This window comes from Neovison vison, chromosome 11 (assembly GCF_020171115.1).
Source record: "Neovison vison isolate M4711 chromosome 11, ASM_NN_V1, whole genome shotgun sequence".
Taxonomy (NCBI): domain Eukaryota; kingdom Metazoa; phylum Chordata; class Mammalia; order Carnivora; family Mustelidae; genus Neogale; species Neogale vison.
This window is the reverse complement of record NC_058101.1, coordinates 34,475,111-34,501,053: the sequence shown is the minus strand read 5'-3', so window position 1 is coordinate 34,501,053 and position 25,943 is coordinate 34,475,111. Positions and strand designations below refer to the sequence as shown.

General features: G+C 46.8%; 1 protein-coding gene across 11 annotated transcripts in view; it reads right to left on the bottom strand.

Annotated features, from left to right (window-relative positions):
- Positions 1 to 25,943, bottom strand: part of APBB2 (amyloid beta precursor protein binding family B member 2) — a 374,503-nt gene that overhangs the window by 18,890 nt on the left and 329,670 nt on the right. For 7 of the 11 annotated variants that reach the window (XM_044224322.1, XM_044224331.1, XM_044224328.1 and 4 more), the window contains one exon: positions 4,116 to 4,121. The exons of the other annotated variants lie outside the window; for them this stretch is intronic. In XM_044224322.1, the coding sequence (XP_044080257.1) occupies positions 4,116 to 4,121 (6 nt within the window). The remainder of the gene's footprint in view (positions 1 to 4,115; positions 4,122 to 25,943) is intronic. 11 annotated transcript variants of the gene reach the window in all.

Below are 25,943 nucleotides of genomic sequence, written 5' to 3'. Positions count from 1 at the left end.
GAGGCCTAGACTGGAAAAGAAAGGCATCTAAAGGCTTTGCTGGGGCAGAGGGCCCAATGAAAGGGTAGAGAAAGAGCACTGGGGACAGGCTGGTGCCAAAGGCATCAGAAAAAGAGGGTTTCAGGAGAAGTCCCCAGGGGTATGGAGGCCGGCCTTTGGTCTGAGCCACAGGAAGGGAGAGAGGTCTGTGGTGACCTGGCCTCCTGGGCCTCTTCCCTGGTCCGAGCTTTAGGAGATGAGAAGGGCAGGAGTTAAAAGAACACAGTTCATCTGCCATTCTTCCCCCCTTAAACTTCTCATTCTGGCACCTTTCAAACACACACAGAAGTAGAGAGGACAGTCCCCATGTCCCATCATCCAATTTCAACAACGATCAAGACGTTGCCCAACACGGCCTTTCAGAGAGACTTTTTCCAGTCAGTGTCAGGATTGGGAAAGACCTCAGGCTCACGTGTAAGTGCAATTTTTTCTGACCTTTTCTAGAGATCTTCGTGTATTCTGAGGGGGACAAGAAACCTCCACAGCTATGGTGTTCCCGACACACTGCAAACCTAAAAGGCTGCGACCAGCTTAGGGCCACACATGTGAATTTGGGAGGAAAACACCAGACGCCATGGGGTGTCCTCAGGCGGGGCCCACGGTGGCTCTGAAACTGTATGAGGGAGAAGGTCAGCCTTCTGCTGGGCATTTTAGGAACCTTCGCCTACAGAGCCCATCCTGGCTCTCTGGTCACCTGCCTCTCACAGCTCAGCAGGGATGGGCTTATGTGGGCTTCTATTTACCCCCCTCTGGCTGACCAGGCATCCCAATGGACAGCAACCTCCTGGGCTTCAGTATGCTCCTTCAAATCCACAAAGTGGGACCCAGTAATCTCTGAGGTCCAGTCAGAACACAGCTCCTATTTTTTCCAACAAATTCTTCTAGATGTCTGTCTGAGACATTCTGTCTAGCACTCAGCGGCAAGAACCACGTTTGTCCTTTGCTCTGGCTTGCTCCCTTTACAACGCTGGATGAGGAACCACGTGCTCAAAGAGGCTCTGGTCCAGTCCTCTCTGGACCCCCTACACGGAGCTGTGCCCCACTATTTCTCGCAGTCACCATGTTTCCTTTAAAAACCAGGATGCAACAGGTTTCTAGCTGTACCAATCTGTGCCCCTTCCTTAAACTCTCACAGAAACATGCACCAGGAATCAACTACCTTTCGCTATTCATTTACCCTTTCACTATTCATTTTACCCATGAGCCCTTGGGTTTCCCACTCTGTCTGTTCCTATCCTTTTGCTGTTCTCCCTGGTAATTACTCCCCCAGAGGACCAGCCTCCAGTTCTGTCAGGGAAAAATGTCAGTGCTAAGACATCTTACATGACAGCCTCAAATTTCTTAATGGCAAGGAGAAAGGACAAAAGAATGCTTTCATTGTTCTCGGCTGAACAGCATTTTAACCACCCTGCAGGGGCTTAATTCATTTTGAGGAAATGAATGAAGAAACGATTCTCTATTCAAATGGATTCTATTAAAAAAGAGCCAAGACAGAACTATTCACCCTTTCCCTAGTTCTCTTCCCTGTAACCCCCTTACATAAATGGAATCTGCTTTTGTTTCTCTCTCCCGGTAAGGAGCTTATGTGGCACCTACAGGCCTCCTAGTGGGGTAAGCCAGGCAAACTTTTCAAAGCCCTGTCTACAGGAGCCCCGAGAGGTGGTAGAATATTTCAGTGACATGAAATCTTATTTACTTAAAGAATCAGCCTGTTCCACTGCAGAAATGCTCCTGGTGAGCCAATATATATATATATATATTCTTTCTGAAGGAGGACCTGAAGCTCGCCTCCCTGCAACTTTGGCTCCTGGTATCGAGCTCCGCCTTCTGAAGCAGCCCAGAAGGAGCGGACGCTGTCAGCTGCAGGACAGCACAGGCCTGTCTGGGAGGAGCTCCGTCCCCTCTTTTCTAGGGGATTCCCTTCCATCCAGACTCTCACCACATCTCCTCTGCTAGCGCTCCTTACCCAGGCGCCACAAAAAGACAACATCTTCCACGTCATCCGTGTTTGCTCACGTCAAATCCATGCTGTTTGATGCTGAGAATCTGTGAAGGCTGCCACGTGACAGGCATTCGATTAATGGCAGTTGTCATTATAAATGAGGAGGAGGTCAAAGAAAAAGCCCCCTTTGAAATTCTGTCTCCTTATCCATGAGAGATGTTTTAGTAAATATTTGCCCTCATATGAATTATATTAAGACTCGCTGAAATGTACCTAAAGACCCTTTCCTCCTGGCTTCTCTTTCCTCCAGAAGCTGTCAGCCCCTGGAGTTGTCTTACTACAGAGGACAGGACCCACAAGCAAGTAAGGACAAACAGCCACAGACAGATCTGATGCAAACATTGTGCTTCCAGCCCTTTCTGACAAAGGGCTATATCTCCACCGTTTCACCCACACAGGGTCTGAAGGGAGAAGGAATCTTATTTTCAAGACTGTTTGCTCTTCTTTGCCTAACTGCTTGGACCTTCTGATTATACTCTGAAGATCTCATTTTTGGGGTGGGAGGAGGGAAAAGAAAGAAAGGAGATGAGAAAGTCATCTTCCTATATGGTCAATGCAGAACATGACACACACACGCCATTTTTTGTTCTGTTTTGCTTTTGTTTTCTCCATTTTACCCAGTGGCACATCAGCAGGCACTAATTTCACAAAGCTCATGCTCTCGAGCTTTGTCAACTCAACTCACTTTCTCCTCTGCAAGCTGAAGCAGATGCTAAGTGCCCCTTCAGAGGATGTCCCAGGAACTCATCACCTGGGTAAACACATATTCTCCACAGGGAATCCTGCGCCAGGCACTTCCGTGAGATACCTAAGCTGTGTAAACAGATTTAAATTCTGCAAATAATCCAGGTGGCCTTGGCAGACCAGAATCCGCAGCCCTCTCAAGAACACAGTCTTGCTGTTAATTTAATATTCAGAGCGACTTCTCCCCAGGGAGGAGATCGGAATAAATACAGAAAGGGAGGAATTGGCAAACATCTGAAAATATTCTCACCGTTGGCTCAGACAGGACCTCTCGTTATTTAGATGAGGGAGCTCACATTCCTCATCTTCTGGATGCTTCCAACACCTCCAGAGGCTAAAGCCTCCTGGAAGGTAATGAAAGAGCCAGTCAAGTTGGCAAATTCTCCTAACCATACCCTCCAGAAGACTGATCCTGGAAGTGTTACCCACCCAGTCGACACCGTCTCCCTTCCCCCTCCTCAGCTGTACAGAAACTGAGCAGGGAGATCAGCTCATCCTGAGGAGGGAAAATGGCCACCACCAGCAGAGACGGCTTGACCCCAGTGGAGCAGTTCACCCGAAATGGACCCCAACACAAACAGGAGACTGCCTCTCTCTCTTCACTTTGCCAAGCAGTAACCATTACCATTCTTTCAAAAAGAGGAGCTTCAAAATTTTCCTCTTCCATCAAAAATGGAGCTTAAGTTATAAAGCTGTGGAACAGTGGAGCCTAAACCCCCATCAACCAAATGGACAGGCTGACGGTCAGAGCACTGGAAACACACACTTCTGAGGTACAACTGCCTTCCTTTCGCTTCAGAGTCATAGCCCTTCCACAGCTATGTTCATCTAGTCAGAAAGGAGAATTCTTCATCTTTTAGCTAATAATTGAGACTGAAACGGAGACAGTCCTTCTGGCTGTTAGCCTACACAGAGAATACATAACTTAACCAGTCCTAATATGAACTCTTGAAGAAGTGGGAAAAGCCTTATACAACATGGGATGCAACGTTAGTATTTCTAGTCACGTTTCCTCCCCAGCATCTGGACTCAATGCTCCCAGCCATGAGTGAGTGGCCATGGTCCCACTACATCTGATCACTCTGCCCATCACCATCCCCAAACAGAGTCAAAAGCAATGCGGGGGCAGGGACCCAGATGCAATTCCACACTCTGTTTTAAGTGAGGACACATAAGAATGGTGATGATAAAAGGTTAAACAGAACCAAGTTCTGCCTCTCAAAGACAATGACGGCTGTGGCGGTGGTAATACGGCATGAAGAAAGCAAGTGAGTTTTGCCAGACATTTAAGACACCAACGAGGACGGAGAAGTAAAAATCGGTTGGTTACCTCTCTCTGAATCCGGGCAGGCATGAGGGAACAGAGCAGAAACAACACGTTAGCATTCACTCGGCATCCAGGAAATCAAACAGTCCCGTTAACGGCAACTCTGAGCACTGACATCCCATCTCATTCCCCAACTTTGCTGCGATGAGTAGCCTTTCAGTGCTTATTTTAGCTGAGCTCTGCCACACAGAAGTGTGTATTTTGAGCCACGTTACGATGAAGCCAAGAGATGCCAGCTGAGTTTAGAGGCAACATATCAACTGGGGGAGGTAATCAAGCTTAAAATATCACAGGCAAATACAGGAAACTGTTTGCAGTAAACACTGGCAAGGCCCGTGTCTGCGTTTTCCAGCTCCACCTGCTCCCAATAAAAACTGTACAGAAACAATGACTGGAAACAGTCTTACCTGTTTTTACTAATTTCTGACATTCTATTAATTGGGCTCCAACATTCACATCTCCTGCTTTCCCTCAAATGCATCATAAGAAGGCAACAGAGCAGGGGGGAGCAGAGGCAGAAGGTCAAGGGCAGGGGTGAGATGTGCGAAGGCCGGTAGGGTGAGGGTCAGATGTGCCAGGGAAGAGAGGAGCAGAGGTGGAGAGGGGTGCAGAGCCATATGGGGTTTGAGGGCCAAAGGCTTCGAGTTTCTCTCCCAGTGCTGCCCTGAGATGCCAGGGTGACCCTGATGAAGTCACTCAACCTCTGGACCCGGAGGGCTCCCCATCCCCTCTGGTCCCATCACAGCCCATGTGAAAGGGCTTGAGGACCACTGAGGGCCCGGGCTGGTCACACGCATGCAAGTGAACGGACAGCAAGTGGCCTGCAGAGGCGGGGAGCACAGGATAGCGAGAAGGGAACGAAGAAACCCAACCTTCACAGAAACCTGCTCCTGTTGGCGCCCTGCGGCCGGGGTCCTGGAGCACCAGCCGGGCCCCAAGGGGAGGGGAGCTAATCATGGGTTGAGACAGCAAGCGGGTCCCCTAAGAAACCCGAGTCCTGCAGCAGGAAGGCAGAGCTGGATGGCCTGATCCAGAATGATGACCACAGCCTGTTATTAAGGGGAGGGGGGCCGAACGAGCAAACAACCCAAACTGCAGATACAGCGACTCACCACAAACAAAACTTCAGGTATTTTGGTATCAGCAAAGCAAAAACTCTGGAACAATAGAACATCCAAACTGGCAGCCGTTATTGGGAGGGGGGCTTCCGGAGGATTTTATTTAGTACATTTGTTTGAATACTATACAATAAGCACGTGTGCTTTCTGTACTACAGATACGTAAACACGGACCTCGCCATTTCAGGGGCGCACTGTGATAAGCGCACCCCACCACAGGGGGCAGCACGCAACCATAACGACTACCACAGTGACACTCCCGACAGCCACCCTTTCCTGAGCTCTGGCTCCGTGTGGCCCAAAGAGCAAGCCTACGAGGTTCGGTTTTACTGTCCTCACTGATAAAGGAGAACCCAAGTTCAGGGAGGTTGAAGACCATGAAGGTCACACAGCTGTACACGGTGAGGTCAGGGTTTGACTGCAGGTCTGCACGACTCTCTACTCCTAGTCTTCTTACAACGTAGCCACGGCGGGTACCCCATACTCTTCACAGTCTGGCAGACTCACCTTGCGGTCTGTCTCCCAAATGACCCAGTCAGTTACGGTCAGTTACAATGCATGGGTGTTCAAGATGGGGGCAAAGGATTTGGCCAAGGACCTGGGGCTTCAGATGTAGAGGGGAACCCTCCATCCCTCTCCTTGGACTGTGGACTATCAGAGGGGGAGAAGGCAGATGACAATTTCCAAAAGAGGTCCTTCAGGCTGAGGATGTAGACAGAGCTATGTCCCAAGCCGTTGGCAGCCATGCTCCCTTGGGTGCGTTCCTCACTCTCTTGTTGTCCCGGGCCCCTCTATGTGCCAGGCACACTGTGTTATGTGGTGTGACCCTTCAAACCAGCTTCCTCATCAGCGAAAAAGGGATAAAAACACCTGGCTCAGGGTAAACATGAGAATTAAGTTAAATGAGATGGTGTGTGTAAAAGAGTACCAGCATGTAACACGGTGTGATAAACTGCCTTGTTCTAGTGATTGTCACTAAGTCAGCGGACAGCTTCAGGGCTCAGCTGTGTCATGCTGGGGGCACTGCAGGAGAAATGTCTCCGTGAAATGGGATGTCACCGGGGGAGATGCTGTGGCCCTCTCCTCAGATGTGCTGGCTGCTGTTGACCACAGGATGAGAGGAAGTCACCTCCTGCTCATGTCCTTCTGTCAGTCAGTCTATGAACGCAATTTTAAGTCATCACCAAGGGATCCAAAGACGTGGATCCTACTCCCACACTGAATGACCGTGAGGTAAGTCTCCTGACCTCTCAAGTCTTGGTTGCTCATTTCAGATTAGATGGTTTAGGAATCGCCTAGTGCTCAGATTTTTAACAGAAGGGGATTTGTTGAAACGCTTGGACTCTTACAATTAAAAAAAAAAAAAAAAAGAGCAGGTAGCATTTCGTTAGCTAGCTTTCCACATATACCAGATGTTTTTAATTTTTTATTCTTTTTTTTTAAAGATTTAATTTATTTATTTGACAGAGAGAAATCACAAGTAGGCAGAGAGGCAGGCAGAGAGAGAGAGAGAGAGGAGGAAGCAGGCTCCCTGCTGAGCAGAGAGCCCGATGCGGGACTTGATCCCAGGACCCTGAGATCATGACCTGAGCCGAAGGCAGCAGCTTAACCCACTGAGCCACCCAGGTGCCCCTTAATTTTTTATTCTTAACAAAAAGCCTCTACCTATGGTAAAAACTTTGCCTGATAATTTATCTTCAATCTAGAGACCGGAGAGTACAGTCTGCTTCTTTTGAGTATAATTATTATTGAAGCCTTAGAGACTGTAAATCAGATCCGTTACTAGCGATCCACTTAAAGAAAGAGCCTCGATATGGAGACACAGTGTTTTCCCTGACGGCAGAACAACTTTGAACATGGTTTGTTCTTTTGGGGTTACAGACGCTGCTTGACTTCCGTGTGGAAGTGAGAGCCAGCCGTAAATAGGGACTTAGAGCAATCAGAAAATGCAGAAGAGTCCAAGAGGCAGGTGCTTCGCTGATTTGACACCTTGTAAATTTGCCGGGAAGAAAACCTCTGGAGCCGGGCTTCTATGCCCTTCCAAGAGCGAGCGAGGCTAAGCGCAGCACCAGGAGCAAGCTTGCTGCCCTCTCACCGTACACGCAGGGGGAGGAACGAAACTGCAGGATTAATTCCACACGAGCCACACGTCCAAGACGGTCTCATCAGTATGCTCTCGGCGGCTATTTCTTGGGAAAATGAACGTGGGAGTAATTGGCAATGTTTTCATTAAAATAAGCCTGAAATAACAGAGCTACTTGCATGTGTAACTGGGTATCCAAATGAATAGGAAATTCCTCAAAATAAACTGCATGCCAGAACGACGACGTCTGTTGCAGCTCTCTGGAGGAGGACGCGTCCCTCTTCCCCGGCACGGCCACCTACTTCGTATGCGGCGCACGACCTTCTACTTTTCACAAACGGAGCACGTAGAGCCAGGACTTGCCAGTGGGCTTCTTGTTCCGTTTCTGCAGGGCTCTGTTTCACGCTCCTCTTTGATGCCTGTCTTTCATCACTGAGGGGTCTGCTGTGCCTCTGGAGCACCAGCACAGACCTGTGTTCTCCACACGACCATGAAGCAAAAACTATAAAACTTTATGTCACGAAGACTCTCATACCCATTCCTGAACCTCGCGGTCTGCTTTCCCCCTCGCTTCAAGGTTTTTTGCCTCTTACCCCTGACATGTCTTAGTTGTTTGCCCTTGGTCAAGGCCCTTAGCCTCTCTGCTCTTCAGTTTACTCATCTGTAAAGTGGGAATGATAGCGGCACTGACCCGCTAAGAGGGCCGCGGGGATTACACCCATTGATCTATAAGGTTCACGGTGTGATGGTGCGTAGTGTGGGCTCCACGTGTGTGCTCAGTGGGGCGCCAGCAAACGGTCAACAGCAAGGAGGTCTGCCGCGAGGAAGTTCCCTAACCTGTTTCAGATCATGGAACCTTTTGGAATCTGATGAAAATACCCCAGAAAGAAATGTGCATGAACTCACAATTTTAGGTACAACCTTAGCAGGATGGGGAGAAGGTTCAGTAAAGCCTGGAACTCATTCACAGAACCCCTTCGAATCCATACCCTGCAGGTAAAAGATCTCTGAACTGAACTGAATTCTGGATTTATGCAAATTTACCATCTGGTGAATGGAGTTTCAGAGAATTCAGCTCAGGAGAAGATTCTGTCCTTCCCAGGATCAAAGGGTGACAGAAGCACCTGTCTTTGATAGTGCGGCTTATTCTGCAAGCTAATTCTCTTCCTACCTCCTTGCTCCTACCCCCCCCCCTTACTACGCAAGCCTGTTAACTTGCCGACTCAGGGAGTCAGAGTTCCAATACGAGTGAGAGTGAGGATCTAAAGTGGTGTGAGGTTATTGAAATTCAAGGCACATTCTTCTAAACAAAGGACTTTCTCATGCCGCTGGAGGGAAGACACAATAGTTACCAGTCAGCTTACTAATGAGGGAAAAAGGGATATCTGAGAGCAACCAGGAAATGAGTTGTTTTCTTTTAAAGTCCATGTTTGAAGAGAGTAAGAATTAACAAGTGTCTGCTTTCATCTGGGTTGTATTACAGTAAAACAACAACAACAACAACAACAACAACAAAACAACCGAGCCTCTTTGAGTATCTGTGAAAAGAGAATACAGATACAAGTTATATTTAGGTCTTAAGTGAGACAAAACTCATGCCATGTTACATTTTCAAGTTATAAAATTTAGGGCATAATCAAAAGACAAAATTATGTAAATTATACCTGAATTGTGAAACCATGGGTTAGCTTCCTTCCTGAAAGCAGGCGTGGAAAAACAAAAAAACTACTTGAGACCCCGAAGGCTCCTCTCTGACTATGACACAGAAGAGGGAAGAAGGGTCTCCACTGGAAAAGTGGCTTTCATGCAGGAAGTACTACTGGGACACACAGCACCAGCAAGACATAGACAAGACTCCCACTGAAAACCATGGTGAGCCTGTGGGTGAAATCTCTTCCATTCCACGTCCCAGCCATGTGGAGGGCCTCTCTCAGGGAAGGCACATTCTTTAATCTGTTTCTAAATATTCTAGAGGACTTAGGGCAATCATCATACAGCCACTCTCCACTTCTTTGTGCAGACAGGAGGGCCAGTACATCTAGCACTAAGAGCCAAGACACTCGATCACCTGATTTTGGAAACTTCCATCTGGATACAAGTATTCCTGATACTCTGTAAACTCAGTAACACCTCCACAAAGACAAACATCAACACCAGCACGGCTGACTAAGAAGAAAATCAGCACGACGGCGCCCATTTCCTTGAATCTGCTCTCCACCCAGGCTCCGTTCTTGGCACACATTATGGTCAAGAAACCCAATAACCCGGCGGGGAGCATCACGACTCATTTTAAAAACAAGGAATCCAAGATGACAAGGAATTTAATTTGCTCAACACCCCCACCAAGAGAAAGTGGTCGATCTCCAGACGGACCCAGCGGGTCCGCTTGCCCGGTCTCTTCTCCTTGTACGGCTCTAGGGCACCCGGCACCAGACTGAGCCTGCCTCTCCTAGGATGCATCCCTCCGTGAAGAGAGGCGGGCTCAGCTCTCCGCTCCTGGCCTATTGGATTTCTGGTTCCACCACTGTGGGAGCTGGTAACAAAAAGTGCTCTGTTCAGTGGAAACAACTTTCCCAGGCAAAGGCTGAGGGTTTCATCCTTTACACAGTGGCCAATTACCCTGTTGCCGCCCCGCTCATGATGCCCTCCCAAACTCCCCGTGTGTCTCTCTCGGACCTCACTTTCTGCCGCACCCACAGCCTGCGGGGCTCCAGCCACACCCTCATCCTTCTATTCTCGAAACATGCCTGTTTCTACCTTGGAACCCTGGTGCTCCCTCTTCCCACTGCCTGGATCCCATCTGCCCTCAGGTCTCCAAGGGAAGATTTCTCCTTACTGTCATCACCTCCAGAAAACCCCTCTCGGCCACCCAGGCATTGCCAACCCCTGCAGCCACGTAAAGCTACTCTGGTTTTTAAATTGTTCTTCCTTCTACCCCACAAAAAAAGGGGAAATCTGTGGGAGCTGGAACTTTCCCTGCTGTGTTGGTTCACTACCTTAAGTATTTGCTTACCACCGCCTGGTGCATAGGGCCACGTAGTCCATACATATTTTTGAATGAATGAAAGAATAACTAAATAGAGTAAACAAAGGACTCCCCCCTCCCCACCCCACTCCTGGTCACGTCGGTGAGACTCTAAGGCAATGAACCTGGGAGTAATGCGGAGTTGGCTGGATTTCATTTTCTCCTACTGCTGTTTGCCCCAGACAGCACTTTAAAAATGACTTTAGCTCACATTCTGTTTTCATGTCATCTGAAACTATGTTAATAAAAGATATTTCATGTGAATGGGCAGGAGGAGAGTTCTGAAAAGATTATCAATCTCTTGTGACTCTATCTGAAGTGAAGCAAATCTATACTTTGATCATCTCCAGCAGAAACAATAATGTTTCCAGAGCCCGTAACTAGATTCCTTCTTCAGAACATTTGTCTAAATGAAAAACAGCTCCTTTGCTCCTGGAATCAATATATAAATTTCCATTGCACACTGATGTCTATCAGGACTTGTCAACTGCCCCAGTAATTTTCTTTATATTTGTACTCGAGAAGAAATAAACCTTTGCTTATCATTTAGGGAAAAGACCCCGGACCACACATTTCCATATACAGCGAGGCAGCGAAGTACGGATAGCTGAACCAAGCGTCATGGAGCACGCCGGAGGGCTGGGCTGTCTCAGCAGAATTCACTGCATGATACCACTTGAAAGAATACCCATCTTTGCTGTTCAGGAAGATAACTTTCTCTTTGTTCCAGCCTCTTTTTTCTTTTCCAACAAATATAGGAAATCTTGAAGAAACAAGAAACACAGTCCCAGGACGATAGCATTGTGTTTTCACACTGTCTGAATCTGCTTTCCTCTTATTGTCCATATGTGTTCAATATTTGACAAATGAAATAAAGATGCCACCTTGAAGAAGCTTAAGAGTGGGCTTGGGTTGTCTGAATAATGGCTTGTCATGGAAGTACCCCAAACAGCCTGATTGCCTCCAGGAATCCAGTTTGGAGATTGGTTTTCAGAATACTGCACAGCTGGCCAAAAGTGACTGAACCTTCTTCCTTTCAAAGGACAAGGTCCCTCTTTCAGTTGTCACTGTGGGTCCCACTTGGGTCCTTTAAACCAGGGTGAAAAACCATGGCCCTGGGATCAAAGACCATCCATCCCCATCTGTTTTGTTTGTTTTTTAAGATTTTATTTATTTATTTGACAGGGATAGCGATCACAAGTAGGCAAGGAGGCAGGCAGAGAGAGAGGGGTAAGCAGGCTCCCTACTGAGCAGACAGCCCGATGCAGGGCTTGATCCCAGGACCCTGAGGCTTAACCCATGAGACACCCAGGCACCCCCGTCTGTTTTTATAAAGTGTCACTGGGGGCACCTGAGTGGCTCAGTCATTAAGTGTCTGCCTTCAGCTCAGGTCATGATCCCAGGGTCCTGGAATCTAGTGCCACATCAGGCTCCTTGCTCAGTGGGGAGGCTGCTTCTCTCTCCCCCACTCCCCCTACTTGTGTTCCCTGTCTATGTCTTTCTCTGTCAAATAAACAAAATCTGAAAAAAAGAAAAAAAAAAAAAAAGGAAAGTGTCACTGGAACACAGCCATACCCACTGGGTTCCTATCATCTATAGTCGCTCTTGTGCTTGAAGAACAGGACTTGGAGAACAGTAGCTGCAACAAAGATGATATTTAATATCAGGCCTTTTGCAGAAAAAGTCCCAAAACCCTGTTTAGACGACACCCTGATTCAGGGGTGCAGCACAGAATGCAGACAGAGACTCGTCGCAGCTAAATAACAGGTGATGCCCAGTGCAAGATGAAAACGGGGGGCTCCGTATGAAGGAATGACGACCTACAAGACGGTAAGAGCGGAGCATCCAACCGAGCCTAAACGGCAGTCTGAGCTGCTGGAATAATCCCTGTGACGGGTGACAGACTCCGGAGCCAGCCTGAAACGGCTCCATCCAGATGCGGGAATAAGAGTGCTTCTCATTTGTAGCTTCTTCAGAACCAAAAACACCTTTTGCTCAACTGCAATCTTTCATGCGTGGCTGACATAAGAGTCGGAATCAATACGGAACTCTGCCTCACCGTTTTATTTCCAGAAGGTCGCATGTAGGCTAGGAATGTTATTCTTGGGGGTAGGGGGAGGGTGGTTGGGGGCCGAGGTCACGCTAGATTTCTAGCAAACAGCATTTTCATGTAACCTGGCAAACAGAGGCATGACACGACATGACAGAATCAGGCCAAATCAGGCCCGATTGTCAACTGGGCTCTCTGCAGCGGCTTTTCCTGGGTCATAATTATTTCAACTGTCATAATTTATTCATCCCCAGACAAGCTTCCATATTCCGGGGTAATTAGTCCAGGGACCCAGGTCACAAGGGCTGGGAGGCCCATCACTTCCGTCCCTCCTTGAGCCTAAAATTCTGACTAGGAAAGGAATATCTTCTGCAACAGTATTTTTTTGGGCAAAACCAAAACAAAGTTCGTTTCAAAACCAAAGTTAACTGGTGAAGACACTGTCGGTTTTCAAGTTCATAAATCTGAAGGTGGGAGGGTACAAAAATATCCCATCAGAAACCAGACTTCATTTCTACACTGTACAAGGCAATGGCCTTTTTAGCTCACAGAGTGCTCAGAGATGTTCCCGCAAGGTTACCAAGGAATTTTACTCTTTCTGCTTTCAGATAAATACAGAACAAATTGTGTTTGTGACAATATATCAGTTGTGGAGACTCTGAAGACTGTTGTATGTGAAATAAACAATGTCCCATGCAATTATCAATGGTTTCTTCAAAGCAGGAGCAAAGGTAGAGTAATTCTATATGGATTAAAGCTTAAACCTGTCTTCTTTCTTATGTTGATCCTTTATTTTTATGACAGAGCAGAGAAAATGCTCAAAGGTCTGTTACCAGCTTAGAAGGCTAGTCAGGGGGCACCTGGGTGGCTCAGTGGGTTAAGCCTCTGCCTTCGGCTCGGGTCATGATCCCGGGGTCCTGGGATTGAGCCCCACATCAGGCTCCCTCTCTGCTCAGCGGGGAGCCTGCTTCCTCCTCTTTCTCTGTCTGCCTCTCTGCCTGCTTGTGATCTCTGTCTGTCAAATAAATTAAAAAAAAAAAAAAAAAGAAAGAAGGCTAGTCAGGGCAATGAAGGGTGAAAATGGCCTGGAAAGACGGCCATATGCACAGCACTTCACAGGACAGCTCTGCCCATCCTCAGTGGAGAATCAAATGAAATTAAGTCGAGGTCTTGCTACAACATAATTTGAAACTGAGTTACTCTATTGTTTAAAACTTTGTCCTTAAACAGGCATTATTTCTTTTTATCTGTATTTCAAACAGAAATAAACAATGAATCTAAACATTCAGGGCAGTCTGAGAACACAACTCCACTTCCTACAACTACCACAGTCAGTCTTGCTCATTCAATCTCCACAGTCCACTTCCTTCACCCCCTCTGCCACAGCTTTGATCTTTCCTGGCCTGGGACTTGCTAGCGGGTCCCTCAGCTTCTACTTCTGCTCCTGACATCCATTCCCCTCACAACATTCCCTGAGATCTTTTTTTTATGAAATAAACTAGATCACGGCATTCTCCTGGTTACCACCCTTCAAAGGCTTCTCATTGCATTAAAAAGAAAACTCAAGCCTTCCACCACAGCCGAAAAGCCCACAGAATCTTGTCCCCACCTGGCTCTCCCACCCCAGTACACACCACTGGCTCTCTTGCTCCTGGCTCCAAGCTCCTGTACGTGCCAAGTGCCCTCTGGTCAGAGCTTCCTACTTGCTCCCCACGTGCCTGACTTCTCGGCCTTCTGGTTCGGCTCAGATGTGACCACCTCTTGGTGGCCCCTTTCCCCACGGAACTACTCCACTATATTCTCCACGCCACTGACCATTTTCGTGACACTTATACTCTATATCATTGTGCTCCCTAAATTGTTCTTCTGGCTTCTGTCCTGCCTCTCTGCACCTAGTCTGTCTCATTCCAGCACGTCCCTCACAAGACACCTGACATGCAGATGTTCCATCTGTGCTGAACAGCAAGATAATCTATAGATGATAAATATTGAGAACAGAAAATAAAGCATTTTCATCTATATTAATTCAGCTGCCCAGTCAACAAATTCAATCATTTATGGAGAGCATCCTATGCCAGATACTCTATTAGGGCCAGAAGAACCCAAAGGTCTTAGAATTTCTCAAAAATGTTATCGTCTGTGTTTAAAATAGGCATTTAGAAAAGAATAAGTTACACCACTGTTTAGTATGTTTTCATGTAACCCTAGAGATTTGTGGAAAAGTCTGGAAACCCAGATGAATAAGAAGTTATATATTATCAATACACTCTTTAAAAAAAAAAAAAAAGAAGCAAAAACCAAACCCACCCCCCTGCCACAAAAACCCACCACACCACGAGAAGTACAGGAAGAGTAAATTGGGGTTTTTTCAACTATGTTCCAGGTCTTTAAATCTAGGCGTCACCTCTTCATACTTGGGGGCTGTGGACAGATGGAAAGCTTTGCTTAGTCAATGGTCCAGAATGGAATCCATTTCCCTGGGGGGTCGTTCAAGAGGAAAGCTGTTGAGCTGAGACCAAGAGACGGCATGACGGATAGTTTTTGAAACAGACTGGAGTGACCACATCCAAATAAACAGTGCCCCTGTTCAAACACTTTTAGAACTCAGCTTTTGGCCCTCCTTGCAGGCCCTGACCCCTCTGAGAGGTATCCATGACCCAGGAAAGCAGGTGCAAAAAGCCTGACCCAACGGTCTGATGGCTACCTCCACCCTTAGAGAGGAGGTGACCTTGGCCCAACCTGTGTGCACCTACAGTCTTGGGCTCAGGGGACCTCCAAGGCAGCGGGAGCAGCAACACCCTCTTGCCTCACCTCACTGCTATCCATACTATTTCTCAGGTGTGCTCAAGTTCAAAGGATCTCAAATGGATCCTCGGACAGCATTATGTGAGCACCAAGAAAGCAAGTGGGTACTTGTTGCATTTTCCATTTTAATCACCAGTGCCAATGCCCTGCACATAGCAGGTGTTCAATAAACACTTATTAAATAAATTATCCCCATTGCTCAAAAGCTAGGATTTGCTGCAATGATAGAGGAGCTCATTCATGCACCAAGTGTCAGAAAGGTGAGGTTCATGACCCACCTAGCATAGAGCCCGTGCCCTCACTCTGAGCCTCACTCCCTGCTGAGCCGAGAACCACTGGCACCTTCTTCGACGATAACGGCTGAGGCTTTGTGGAAAGTCTTTCCCCCATTCAGCTTTTTACTCACATTTCATTCTGGACAACACAGCCACCATAACTTTTACAAAATGATGGACAAAATAGGGATTTAAGGCTATTTTCCTCACAATACATTATTCTAAGTTCCTGGGAAAGGCTTCAGGGCACCAAATGATTCGTTCACAAAAGCAGCACCAACTGAAAGGCAGTGGCAAAGATCTGAACTTTAGGGAGAAAACTTGCAAACTGCTTTTGTGGCAGAGTAAGGCCCGAGGAGAGACTCCCCCATCCGTGGTCTTAGGAAACCAAAACGAGAACGCGAGGAAAGCAGGCACAACCCACCATTCAGGATTCAAGTCAAAGCCAGGCAGCGGCTGCAGTTATAAAAAGAAAGAAAAAGACTAATGGGATTGCCTGCTCCTCCGTGTTCTCCTACCCAGGGCAGTAGGCAGTAATGAAGATTCACAGCCACACATTAATTAGGGAATCAATAGTCGTGTCTGGTTACGATACTGGTACAGGGAAACAGATAATGGAGAGAGAAGGCACACATTCCCTGAGAATCCAATCGAATATTGTATACAGTATTTCCATCACGTTTCTCTTCTTCATAAAACTCCTTTTGCCAAGAGCAAGGAGGTGAGGGGTTGGCTGACTTTCTACATTTTGGGGAACCTGAAACATTTTCTCACATGTAAGTCACACAGATATTCTAAATCCTATGGCTACGATTATTTGTAAATGCGCTCTCTACACCAAAGAACACTGCTTTTAATCCAAAAATCGGATTACCAAGATCCTGCGATTGTTTTTCACTCCTAATAGACAAGAAGGCAAATGTGGATTCACCAGAGGGCATGGGAGATGAATGCACTCATTTACTCAATCATAACCCTGGCCGCAAGAGAAATGCTCAGCGCACAGCCCGCGAACAGCCCACCCCGGAACAGCTTCCTGCCGCGCTGGTCAACTCGGATCCAAAGACTCCCGCATCCCACCCCACCCCTCCAATCCCTCCCATCTCCACCCTTCTCTCCCGCGAGGCAGAAAGACTCCTCCTCAGCCTTAGCAGCCGCCCACGACCCCGCACTTCGCTAAGCGCCGACTCGGGGAAAGGCAGGGCGCAGCCTTTGTCCCGCGGGTCTCCCGGGCCCGCCTCGCCGTCCCCGCGAGCCAGCTCGGGCTCGGACCCCGCTCGTCCCCTCCGCACGCACCTGCAGACAAAGGCCCGCCGCCCCTCCCCACGTCTCTCACCTTGGCCTCCGCCCCGGCGCTGGGACGAAGACAGCGGTGACCACGCCAGCCGGCCCTCCGCGGCGCTCTACCGCACCAGCAGCCACGCGGCCCTTCCGTCTCAAGTTGAAGCGAGAGGCGTCCGCGCCTCCCAGCGTCCGAGCCGGCCCGCGGGCGCTCTTCGCCCGCCCCCGCCGCCGCCGCCGCCGCCGCCCATTGGCTGCTGGGGAGGAGCCGCCCGCCCGCCCCGCCCCCCGCCAGGTGTGCCCCTCAGGTGCACCCGCCAGGTGCTCCCGGCGGCCAGAGACCCGGCCCGGTGACGAGCGAGAGCCGGATAGAATCCCTTCATACCACCCCCCCAACCCCCAATTCTAGGGCGAAGAGCTCCCATTTGGGACTCTCCGCGCTTGGAAAGTTCATTCTAATCCCGCTGAACCGCTTTAGAAAACTGACGCCCTGGGCTTGGGATTCTGGTTCCTCACAGACCCAGCTTGCCGGGGAGGGTGCGGGGGAGGGGGCAAGAGCAGGTGGCAGGGGTGGGAGGGGAGGGGCACTGCAAACCATAGCCAGAAAGCCTGTGCAGTGTCAAGACAAAGCAGGAGCCAACTGCAGTCTGATAAATCAGGCAGCAAGTTTTGAACAGAGCTGAAAGCTCTATTTCTCGGATTTCCTGCCAATTTACAAGAAACACTTAACAGCAAGTAGTTCACCCCTACACACCTTTCCAATCCTGGCCTCTCTTAAGGCACCTTTTGTTTAATGCTGACTTGGAGCCAAATGACACCAGCGTTCCAACACTGTCATCTATAGTTGAGAAACCCCCATACATAGAAGCAGGAAAGTGTCCAGTTGGCTAAGTGACAGCATTTTAAATAAGTGCTGGCCAGCCATTGACTAAAACAGGATTTTTTTTTTTTTAAGATTTTATTTATTTATTTGACAGAGAGAAATCACAAGTAGATGGAGAGGCAGGCAGAGAGAGAGAGGGCAGCAGGCTCCCTGCTGAGCAGAGAGCCCGACGCGGGACTCGATCCCAGGACCCTGAGATCATGACCTGAGCCGAAGGCAGCGGCTTAACCACTGAGCCACCCAGGCGCCCTAAAACAGGATTTGAAAGGAAAATCCAAGGTCTCCTACTGTCTTTGTTCTGTGTGTAAGGAAAGTACTTCCTCTACTAATTGTTTCTGAGCAAGATGTTTGATTGGACAATTCAACAAGTGAAACAGACAGGGGACATCGGCCGTGTTTTCTGCTATCTTCAAAGTACCATGCACAGAACTGACAAAATGTACAGAGAAAATCAAGGGAATATGCAACTAGGTGGTCTTGTTTCAGTTTATTATTATTATTTTTAAAAGATTGTATATTTTTATTTGAGAAAGGGAGACAGCATGAAAAAGAGAGAGAGAGTTCGAGCATTGAGGGGGAAGAGCAGAGGGAGAAGTGGACTCCCCACTGAGCAGAGAGCCCAATGTGGGGCTTGATCCCAGGACCCCGGGATCATGACCTGAGCCGAAGGCAGACCCTTAACTGACTGAGCCACCCAGGCGTCCCCTTGTCTGAGTTTAGTAAAACACACCACAGGTGTACAGGAAACTCTTAATGTTCATGTCTTAAAAGCAGATTAACCATCTACTTGTTTGTTCAACATTTACTCAGCTCTTCCTAAAGGCCGGGCTCTGTGCTGACAACTCTGTATGGGGCTTTTCAGGCCATCAGTTGTTTTTCAAGGGGGGATATGTTTTCACTTACAGTATAACTGAATCTAAGACCAGTAATACCTCAGCCGTTTAGAAAAGTTGCTTATAGTTAACTGCTTAGCAACCACCACCTTTTGGCACACAGCCTGAGCTGGGGATGGGGGTGAGTTTGGGGTTTGGGGTCCAGCAGTCAGAAGACGCATCACGTGAACTGATTTCACAGAATCCCACCCGTCAGCCCTTCAGAGGCTGCTGTTCCTTCCTTACACATAATTCTAGTGAGTTCGGTTCCTTGCCTACAGCACGGTGGAAATGACAAATCAGAGCTGCCTGATGCTGGAAGGTGACAACACCGTGGGACAGCTGAGCCTGACGTCAGGCTCCTGGCACAAGTCCTGCCAAGCCTTACCTGCCGCTGTTCTCTCCAACTCAGCACCCCCTCACCACTCCCCTGCCTCCACCCTAGGTCCCGCCGCCACCTTCTCTCAGTCTCCCAACAGCCTCCCTGGCCCCACTCTCATTCCCGACTGGCTGTTCTCATGTCGGTCACACATGCGTCCCAAATCACCAACCTGAGCATCCACGCTCAGCCTTTAAAATCCTACAGTGACTTCCTGTTGCCTGGAGATACAGTCCATAACCATTTCCAGGGTCTCTGAGGCCACCTGGGATCTGGTCCTTATTCTCTCTCTAACCAACATGGCAGTCCAATTCCTTCTTCCTTCCAGCCTTACCTTCTGGAACATGCCCAGCGACTTCCCGCTTCAGCCTTAGCACCATCTGTTTCCTTCTTCTGAAATGCTCTACACTGCCCTGCTCACCTGGCTAATCCCCTTCATCCTTTGTATCTCAGTCCACTTCCTCGAGAAGAATCTTCCTGCCTGGCAGTTCTACACCCTCACCCCCTCCATTCCCCGCTATCCTGCATTGTTTCTTTATCGTCCTCTTCTCTTTCATTTTATATTGAATTTTATATACTTGGTTTTGTGCCTGTATAGTAAAGAATTCAAACTTGGCCAAAGAGAGGTCTGGCCTTTTCCCCTTGGCTCCTGGAGGTGATCTTGAAGACGATGGAAGGTCATGCCTAACACCTGTGTTTTTGTTTGCCAGCAGGTCTTGAGTCACGCTAGATAGTCTGATGATGTGATTAGGGTAAGGACTTTGGGGTATCTGGCATCAATTCTACCCCTGGAGGGGCTGGAGACTGAGGTCAACCACGCGACTCACCAACCATGCCTATGTGATGGAGCCCCAGTAAAAATTCTGGACACCCAGGCTCAGAGGAACCTCTCTGGCTGGCAGTACTGTGTGTGTATCCTTGCACATCGATCCTGGAAAAGTTACTCTGTCCATGACTCCACAAGGAGAGGATAACGGAAGCTCCAGGTCTGGAAATTTCCTGGAAATCTGCCCCGGGTGTCTCTTCTCTTGGCTGACTTTCACCTGTATCTTTTCGCTGTGATAAACCGTAACTGTGCGTGCAATAGCTTGGAGTGGGTTCTGTCTTTCCAGTGAATTAGTGGATGGAAAACTGCTCCTGTGGACCGCTCTCCATTGTATTTTCAGCATCACCCACATTTCCTGATACACAATTAGTGCTTGATATGTCAAATAAAGATCAAATGTAATAAATTTTAAAATTTATAATAAATAACATAAATAAATAATAAATAATATTTTTTCTATATGTAATATTTTTTTCTATATTTTTTCAAATGTAATAAATGAGCATTTTTTTCTATTTTTTTAAATGAGCACATAATAAATATGCAAAGCTTTTACAACTTAAAGAATATATTTTCATTTTATCAACTCCTACTTCTGAGCCAAGGCCCAGATCAAAAGTCACCTCTTCCAGGAAGCCTTTTCCTGCTCGCCAGGTATCGTCATTGTGTTCTCTGGCCTATCGCTCTGCTTTCCCAGGTAGTCAGTGGCATCAAAATGTTTTTGTGAACGACCCATATCAGAAAAACTCTGAAATCCCTAGTGTGGGGGGTGGTCCTTACACAGAGCAAGTACAAAAAAGGCATTTACAGAATGATGGCAATTTAAAAAAAAAGGCTTTGTTTATAGAAAGACAGGTTCAAGGGTGTTGGGGTGGCTCAGTTGGTTGAGCATCTGCCTTCAGCTCAGGTCGGGACCCCAGGTCCTGGGATGGAGCCCCGTGTCCCTGCATCCCTGAGTCAGGCCTTCTGCTCTGCAGGGGAATCTGCTTTTCCCTCTCCCTCAGCTCCCCGGCCCCCACTCACATTTTCACTTTCTCTCAAAATAAATAAATAAAAATCTTAAAAAAAAAAGTAGACAGCTTCAGCCACCTATGAAAATCTGATTCCCTGAAAAATAAGGTAGCTGTTTCTGTAGTAACTATTATAATGGTGTACAACTTGATTATTTTCTTTTTAAAAATAAAAATGTTCCTCAAAATTATTATCCACTTTAAAAACCTGACACACTTTAAATAAAAGTGTGGAAGCAGATCGCCAAACTTTTAAAAGTCATCTGACTCCCTAATTAGGATGAAATATTACAGTTTATTTACATAATACATTAAGAAAATAAAATAAAAAACACAACCACTAATCTTTCTCTCCTCCATACAAACCTAATTGAAAATTCAACCAGCACACTAATAACCTATGATGTCCCCAAGTAGCATAGAAAAATCAATTTTATTTCCTTTAGACCTGCATTTAAACTGGATAATAACTGCTATGATGTGCAACAGCCGTAATCCAATTTCAATTTGTTTGATTAGATGAGTATGAACATTAAACAAGAAAGTCACAGGATTGTCATAACAATGTTCATGCTGTTAACTCATTACAGAACAAAGCATTTTCATTTGCTCCTAGAAAACATGTCACCAGAAAATATATAAATATGAATTCAACAATCCTTGAATGCCATCCACAAAGATCTTCACTTTGTCTCACCCAGAGATAAAAGCAGCTTTATACTTCGAGGCCACAAGAAACTCTGATTGAATTTAGAATGAGAAAAACTCCAAATGTTTCTTTCTTTCTTTCTTTTTTTAAGATTTTATTTATTTATTTGACAGACAGAGATCACAAGTAGGCAGAGAGCAGGCAGAGAGAGAGAAGGAAGCAGGGAGCCTGATGCGGGGCTCGATCCCAGGACCCTGGGATCATGACCTGAGCTGAAGGCAGAGGCTTTAACCCACTGAGCCACCCAGGCACCCCTCCAAATGTGTCTTTAAATATAGGAAGTTGTACTTAAACATTCTGTTGTACCACCTTGTATAATCACTAAGGCTATCCAGGCAGCACCCAGGTCAGGGGTTCTCAAATTATAATGTGCATAAAATAATCATTAAAATGAAGATCTCAGGGCTCACTCCAGGAGTATGATTTGGTGGGTCTGGGGTGACCTCTGACCCACCCTACCCCACTCTTTTCATATATGCACTGGAAGGATTCGGAGAAAGATGGCCAGTGGACTATACATCGAGAAATGTTTCCAGGGAAGGGACTGGACCTGGATGGATGAGGGCAGTCAAACGACACAGATAGAGACAACGGACAATGCAATGTTGTGCCTTCTTCTGTGTGCCCGGGGACTCAAGCATGCCTTATTTGGTTTTGGTATCTTCGGTGCCCTGCTCGGTAGGGAGCACCGACCAAATTAATCTCACTGTAGTTAGGTGGCACGCCCCCACACTCCCATTGACCTGCACCTCAGAATTCACCCAAGATGCACTTCTGGGTGTCACACATGATCCTGACAAGGTTATCAATAGAGCAGGCGGGATGTTTGGGTAGGCCCTTGACCTAGATCAGGGCCTTTCCAACTTCAGTGCGCAAATGCCAGCTCTGAATCAGTAGCTTTGGGGTGGGACCTGCGTTTCTAAAACGCTCCCAGGTAATGTGCAAACTCTAGCCCAAGACTCCACTTTGACAGCCAAGAACCCGGATGTCAGTTAGCCCAACAACGGCCACAAGGACCAATAAATAGTGAAAAATGCAAACTCAGACCTACAACAAACTTGAACGACAAAAGCTATGGAGTTGAGCACCGAAAGTAATATTTTCTCTTATTTTAAGGACTGGGTACCCTGGATGGCTACTCTTAAGAGCAAGACCTAACATGATTTTTTTTTTTTTAAAAAGATTTATTTATTTATTTATTTATTTGACAGACAGAGATCACAAGTAGGCAGAGAGGCAGGCAGAGGGGGAGAGGAAGGAGGCTCCCTAACGAGCAGAGAGCCCGATGCAGGGCTCCATACTAGGACCCTGGGATGATGACCCCAGCCGAAGGCAGAGGCTTTAACCCACCAAGCCACCTAGGCGACACTAACATGACTTTTTAAAAGAACCTCTACCGCCCCCACAAAACACCAGATACAGCAGAAACTTTGCTTGCACTCACATAAGGATGGAACCTTTATTCTAAATCCCCTCCAGGTTTTGGTTCCTGCACAGCTCAGGTCATGATCTCAGGGTCCTGGGATTGAGGCAGGAAGTCTGCTTCTCCCTCTCACTCTCCCTCTGTGCTTTCTCTCTCTCTCTCTCTCTCAAATAAATAAATAAAATCTTTAAATAAATAAATAAATAAACCCACCAGGTTTAACTACAGTATGCTGTAATGAAACTTTTGAAAAGAAAAAAAAAATTCTCCTGTCTGATGGTCTGAAGACTTCATGTTCTGCCCCATGAAATGCAAGGGCTTTTTATAATAAATATGTACAACAAACATTTTTTGTAAGTGGAAGACATTTCCAAGTCCTAGTCAAGAAGCTGAGTTCATTTCCTGCATGCAATATTCAGCAGATACCACCTCCCACTAGACCAGGACAGCGGGCACTTCCCTAGCATTCACTGTACTATGAAGAAATTGAGTTGCCCCTCTTCCCCCTCACCTCACCCACTAGTTTTCCTGTTCCTAACTGCTGGGTGGTGGAGCACACATCGCTACCCTCTATGATTCAGAATCCCAGTTCAGCCCTCAGCTCTTAAAATGCGTCTGCTCAACCATCTCCCTGTATAACTCGCAGGTAGGCAGAATTGAGAATGGATGAAGAGAGCCAGGCTACCTCCATGTCCATGGGGGAATGAAAACGGAGGGCCACGCAACATGCGTCCTGTCTGGCGATTTTCACGATTAAAATTAGCGAAAAATCATGTTTGTGTTTCGGCATTAGAAACTCAAGCTTACACCAATATTAAACCCATGGCTGGGAGAGTGGGGGCAGAGGTCAGAGGGCAGGGACCGGCAGGGTGAAGCAAAAAAAAGTTCCTGGAATCAACTGTATTTTCCCTGGTGTCTGTGCCTATCGTTTTGCCTCTCTGCAAATGTCCTACATAGAATCACACCATTTTTACCTTTGGGATCTTGCTTCTCTCACTTAGCACAAACGTTCTGTGTATCAGGGGTTCCATTCTTTTCATTGCTGAGAATTTCGTGGCAGGGATGTACCTCAGTGTGTTTACCCATTGACTAGTGATGGATATGTGTGTTGTTGCCAGCTTGGGGCAATTATGGATAAATACAATAATAAGAAAAAAAAAACCCAATTTTTTAAACAGGCAAAAATTTCAAAAGATAGGTCACCAAAGAAGATAGATGGTTTTCATAAGCACATAAAAGATGCTCAATATCATTATTCACTAGGGAGATGCAGATTCCAAGTGCAACGAGTTACCATGGCACACATTTTAGAATGCTAAAATAACAGCAACAAAACCCCACAAAAACTTGGCCGCACCAAGTGCCAAGTGTGCTGGGAAAGCAAAATGGTAGTTTCTTCAAAGAGTGCTTGGGCAGGGGCTTATGAAGTGAAACATACCACTCCCAAACAACTCAGCAATTCCACTCCTAGGTATTTGCCCAAAAGAAGTGGAAACTTATGTTCACACAAAAACCTACATGTGAATGCTTATAGAAATTGTATTCATGGCTCATGATTACCTTCGCTTTTAAGAATTTATTTATTTATTTATTTATTTTAGAGAGAGAGAGAGAGAGCACAAGCAGGAGGAGTGGCAGAGGGACAAGCAGACTGCCCATTGAGTAGGGAGTCCAATGCGGGGCTCGATCCCAGGACCCTGGGATCACAACCTGAGCTGAAGGCAGATGCTTAACCAACTGAGCCAGTCAGAAGCCTCTTAGCTTCCCTTTTAAGATAAACAGGAACTGTCTTTGGATGGGTTTCCTAAAACTCCGAAGATTTACTTCAGATCTCCAATGTTCAGACCCCAGCACACCAGTGATCTTTACAAAAATAACTAAGAGATCATAAAAGAGAACCACTTAATTTCTTGGTGGTCACAAAACTCTGCTCCTAGGGGCTTGCTGTTGAGGCAAAATCCCAGGGGAGAGTTTAAACAGGGGTCTATCCTGTTATCACCCCTTCCAATGCTAGGAAGCATGTCCTGACCCTTAATTATACTTAACCTTGAATCCCTCCTTGTCTGCACTTTGCCTTCCCTTTTCCACTTACATGCCCTCGTCCCCCAAAGAGAGGTCAGCGATGTCAGGGAACTATGGAAAGCAGAGCAGATGAGATTTGCCAGCATTCTGATCTTTTGGTGTTAAGTTTAAATAAAAACATCATTCATAACTGCTAGTGTTATGTTTTATCTTCATGCTCAGCAGGAGTTCCTAGTAGTGAAGGAAAATGGCATTTTGGAGGCATTTTGTTTCATTATCTAGCTTAGCCTTGCTTGTTTTCATAAATAAAACCTTTTTGGAACATGACCACAGCCAATCATTTAGATCTTGCCTAGGGGCTGCTTTGGCCTAACAGTGGCACAGATGAGTAGTAAAGACACAGACAGAATGACCCGCAAAACCTGAAATATTTACAGTCTGGCCTTTTACAAGAAAATTTTGCCAGATCCTTGATCTAGCAGAATGGCCCTTTGGTCAAGCAATTAATATGAACTGTTCGTGTCATGTTTGTGCAGACTGATATAATTACTAATTACTATCATTTCTGCATTACTTTATATCTTCGTGTATGAACAGTTCCATATTCAGATGGGAACAAATGTCTGTTCATAGCCATCATTTCATTATCCTCTGAGCTGTCTTAAGTTGGCGAATTACTACCGTTTCCTTTTCAACAGACAAAACAGAACAGGCTCAGAGAGAATGAGTGAATTTATTTGTAAGAAGTGAACCCAGAACTTGAGTCCAATTCATTCTCCAAAATCTTCTGCTCTTGTCACAAAGGAATAAAATAAAACCAATAAATAGAAAACAAAGCACAGAGCATGTACAACAAGCTAATCATCTAGTGAGCCAGCTAAGATCAGCTTGGATTTTCATCTGTCTAAATGCCCCGCTGAGCTCATTCAATTAAATTCAGGGCCAGACAGTGTTGACACGTGAGGCTCATGTCCTCTGAGATGGCGTCCTCTTTTATCCCCATTTCTGGCACTTAGAGATCGCTTAACCTGCAAAAACTTCTCTTTCTTACAAATTATAGTCTTTTCATA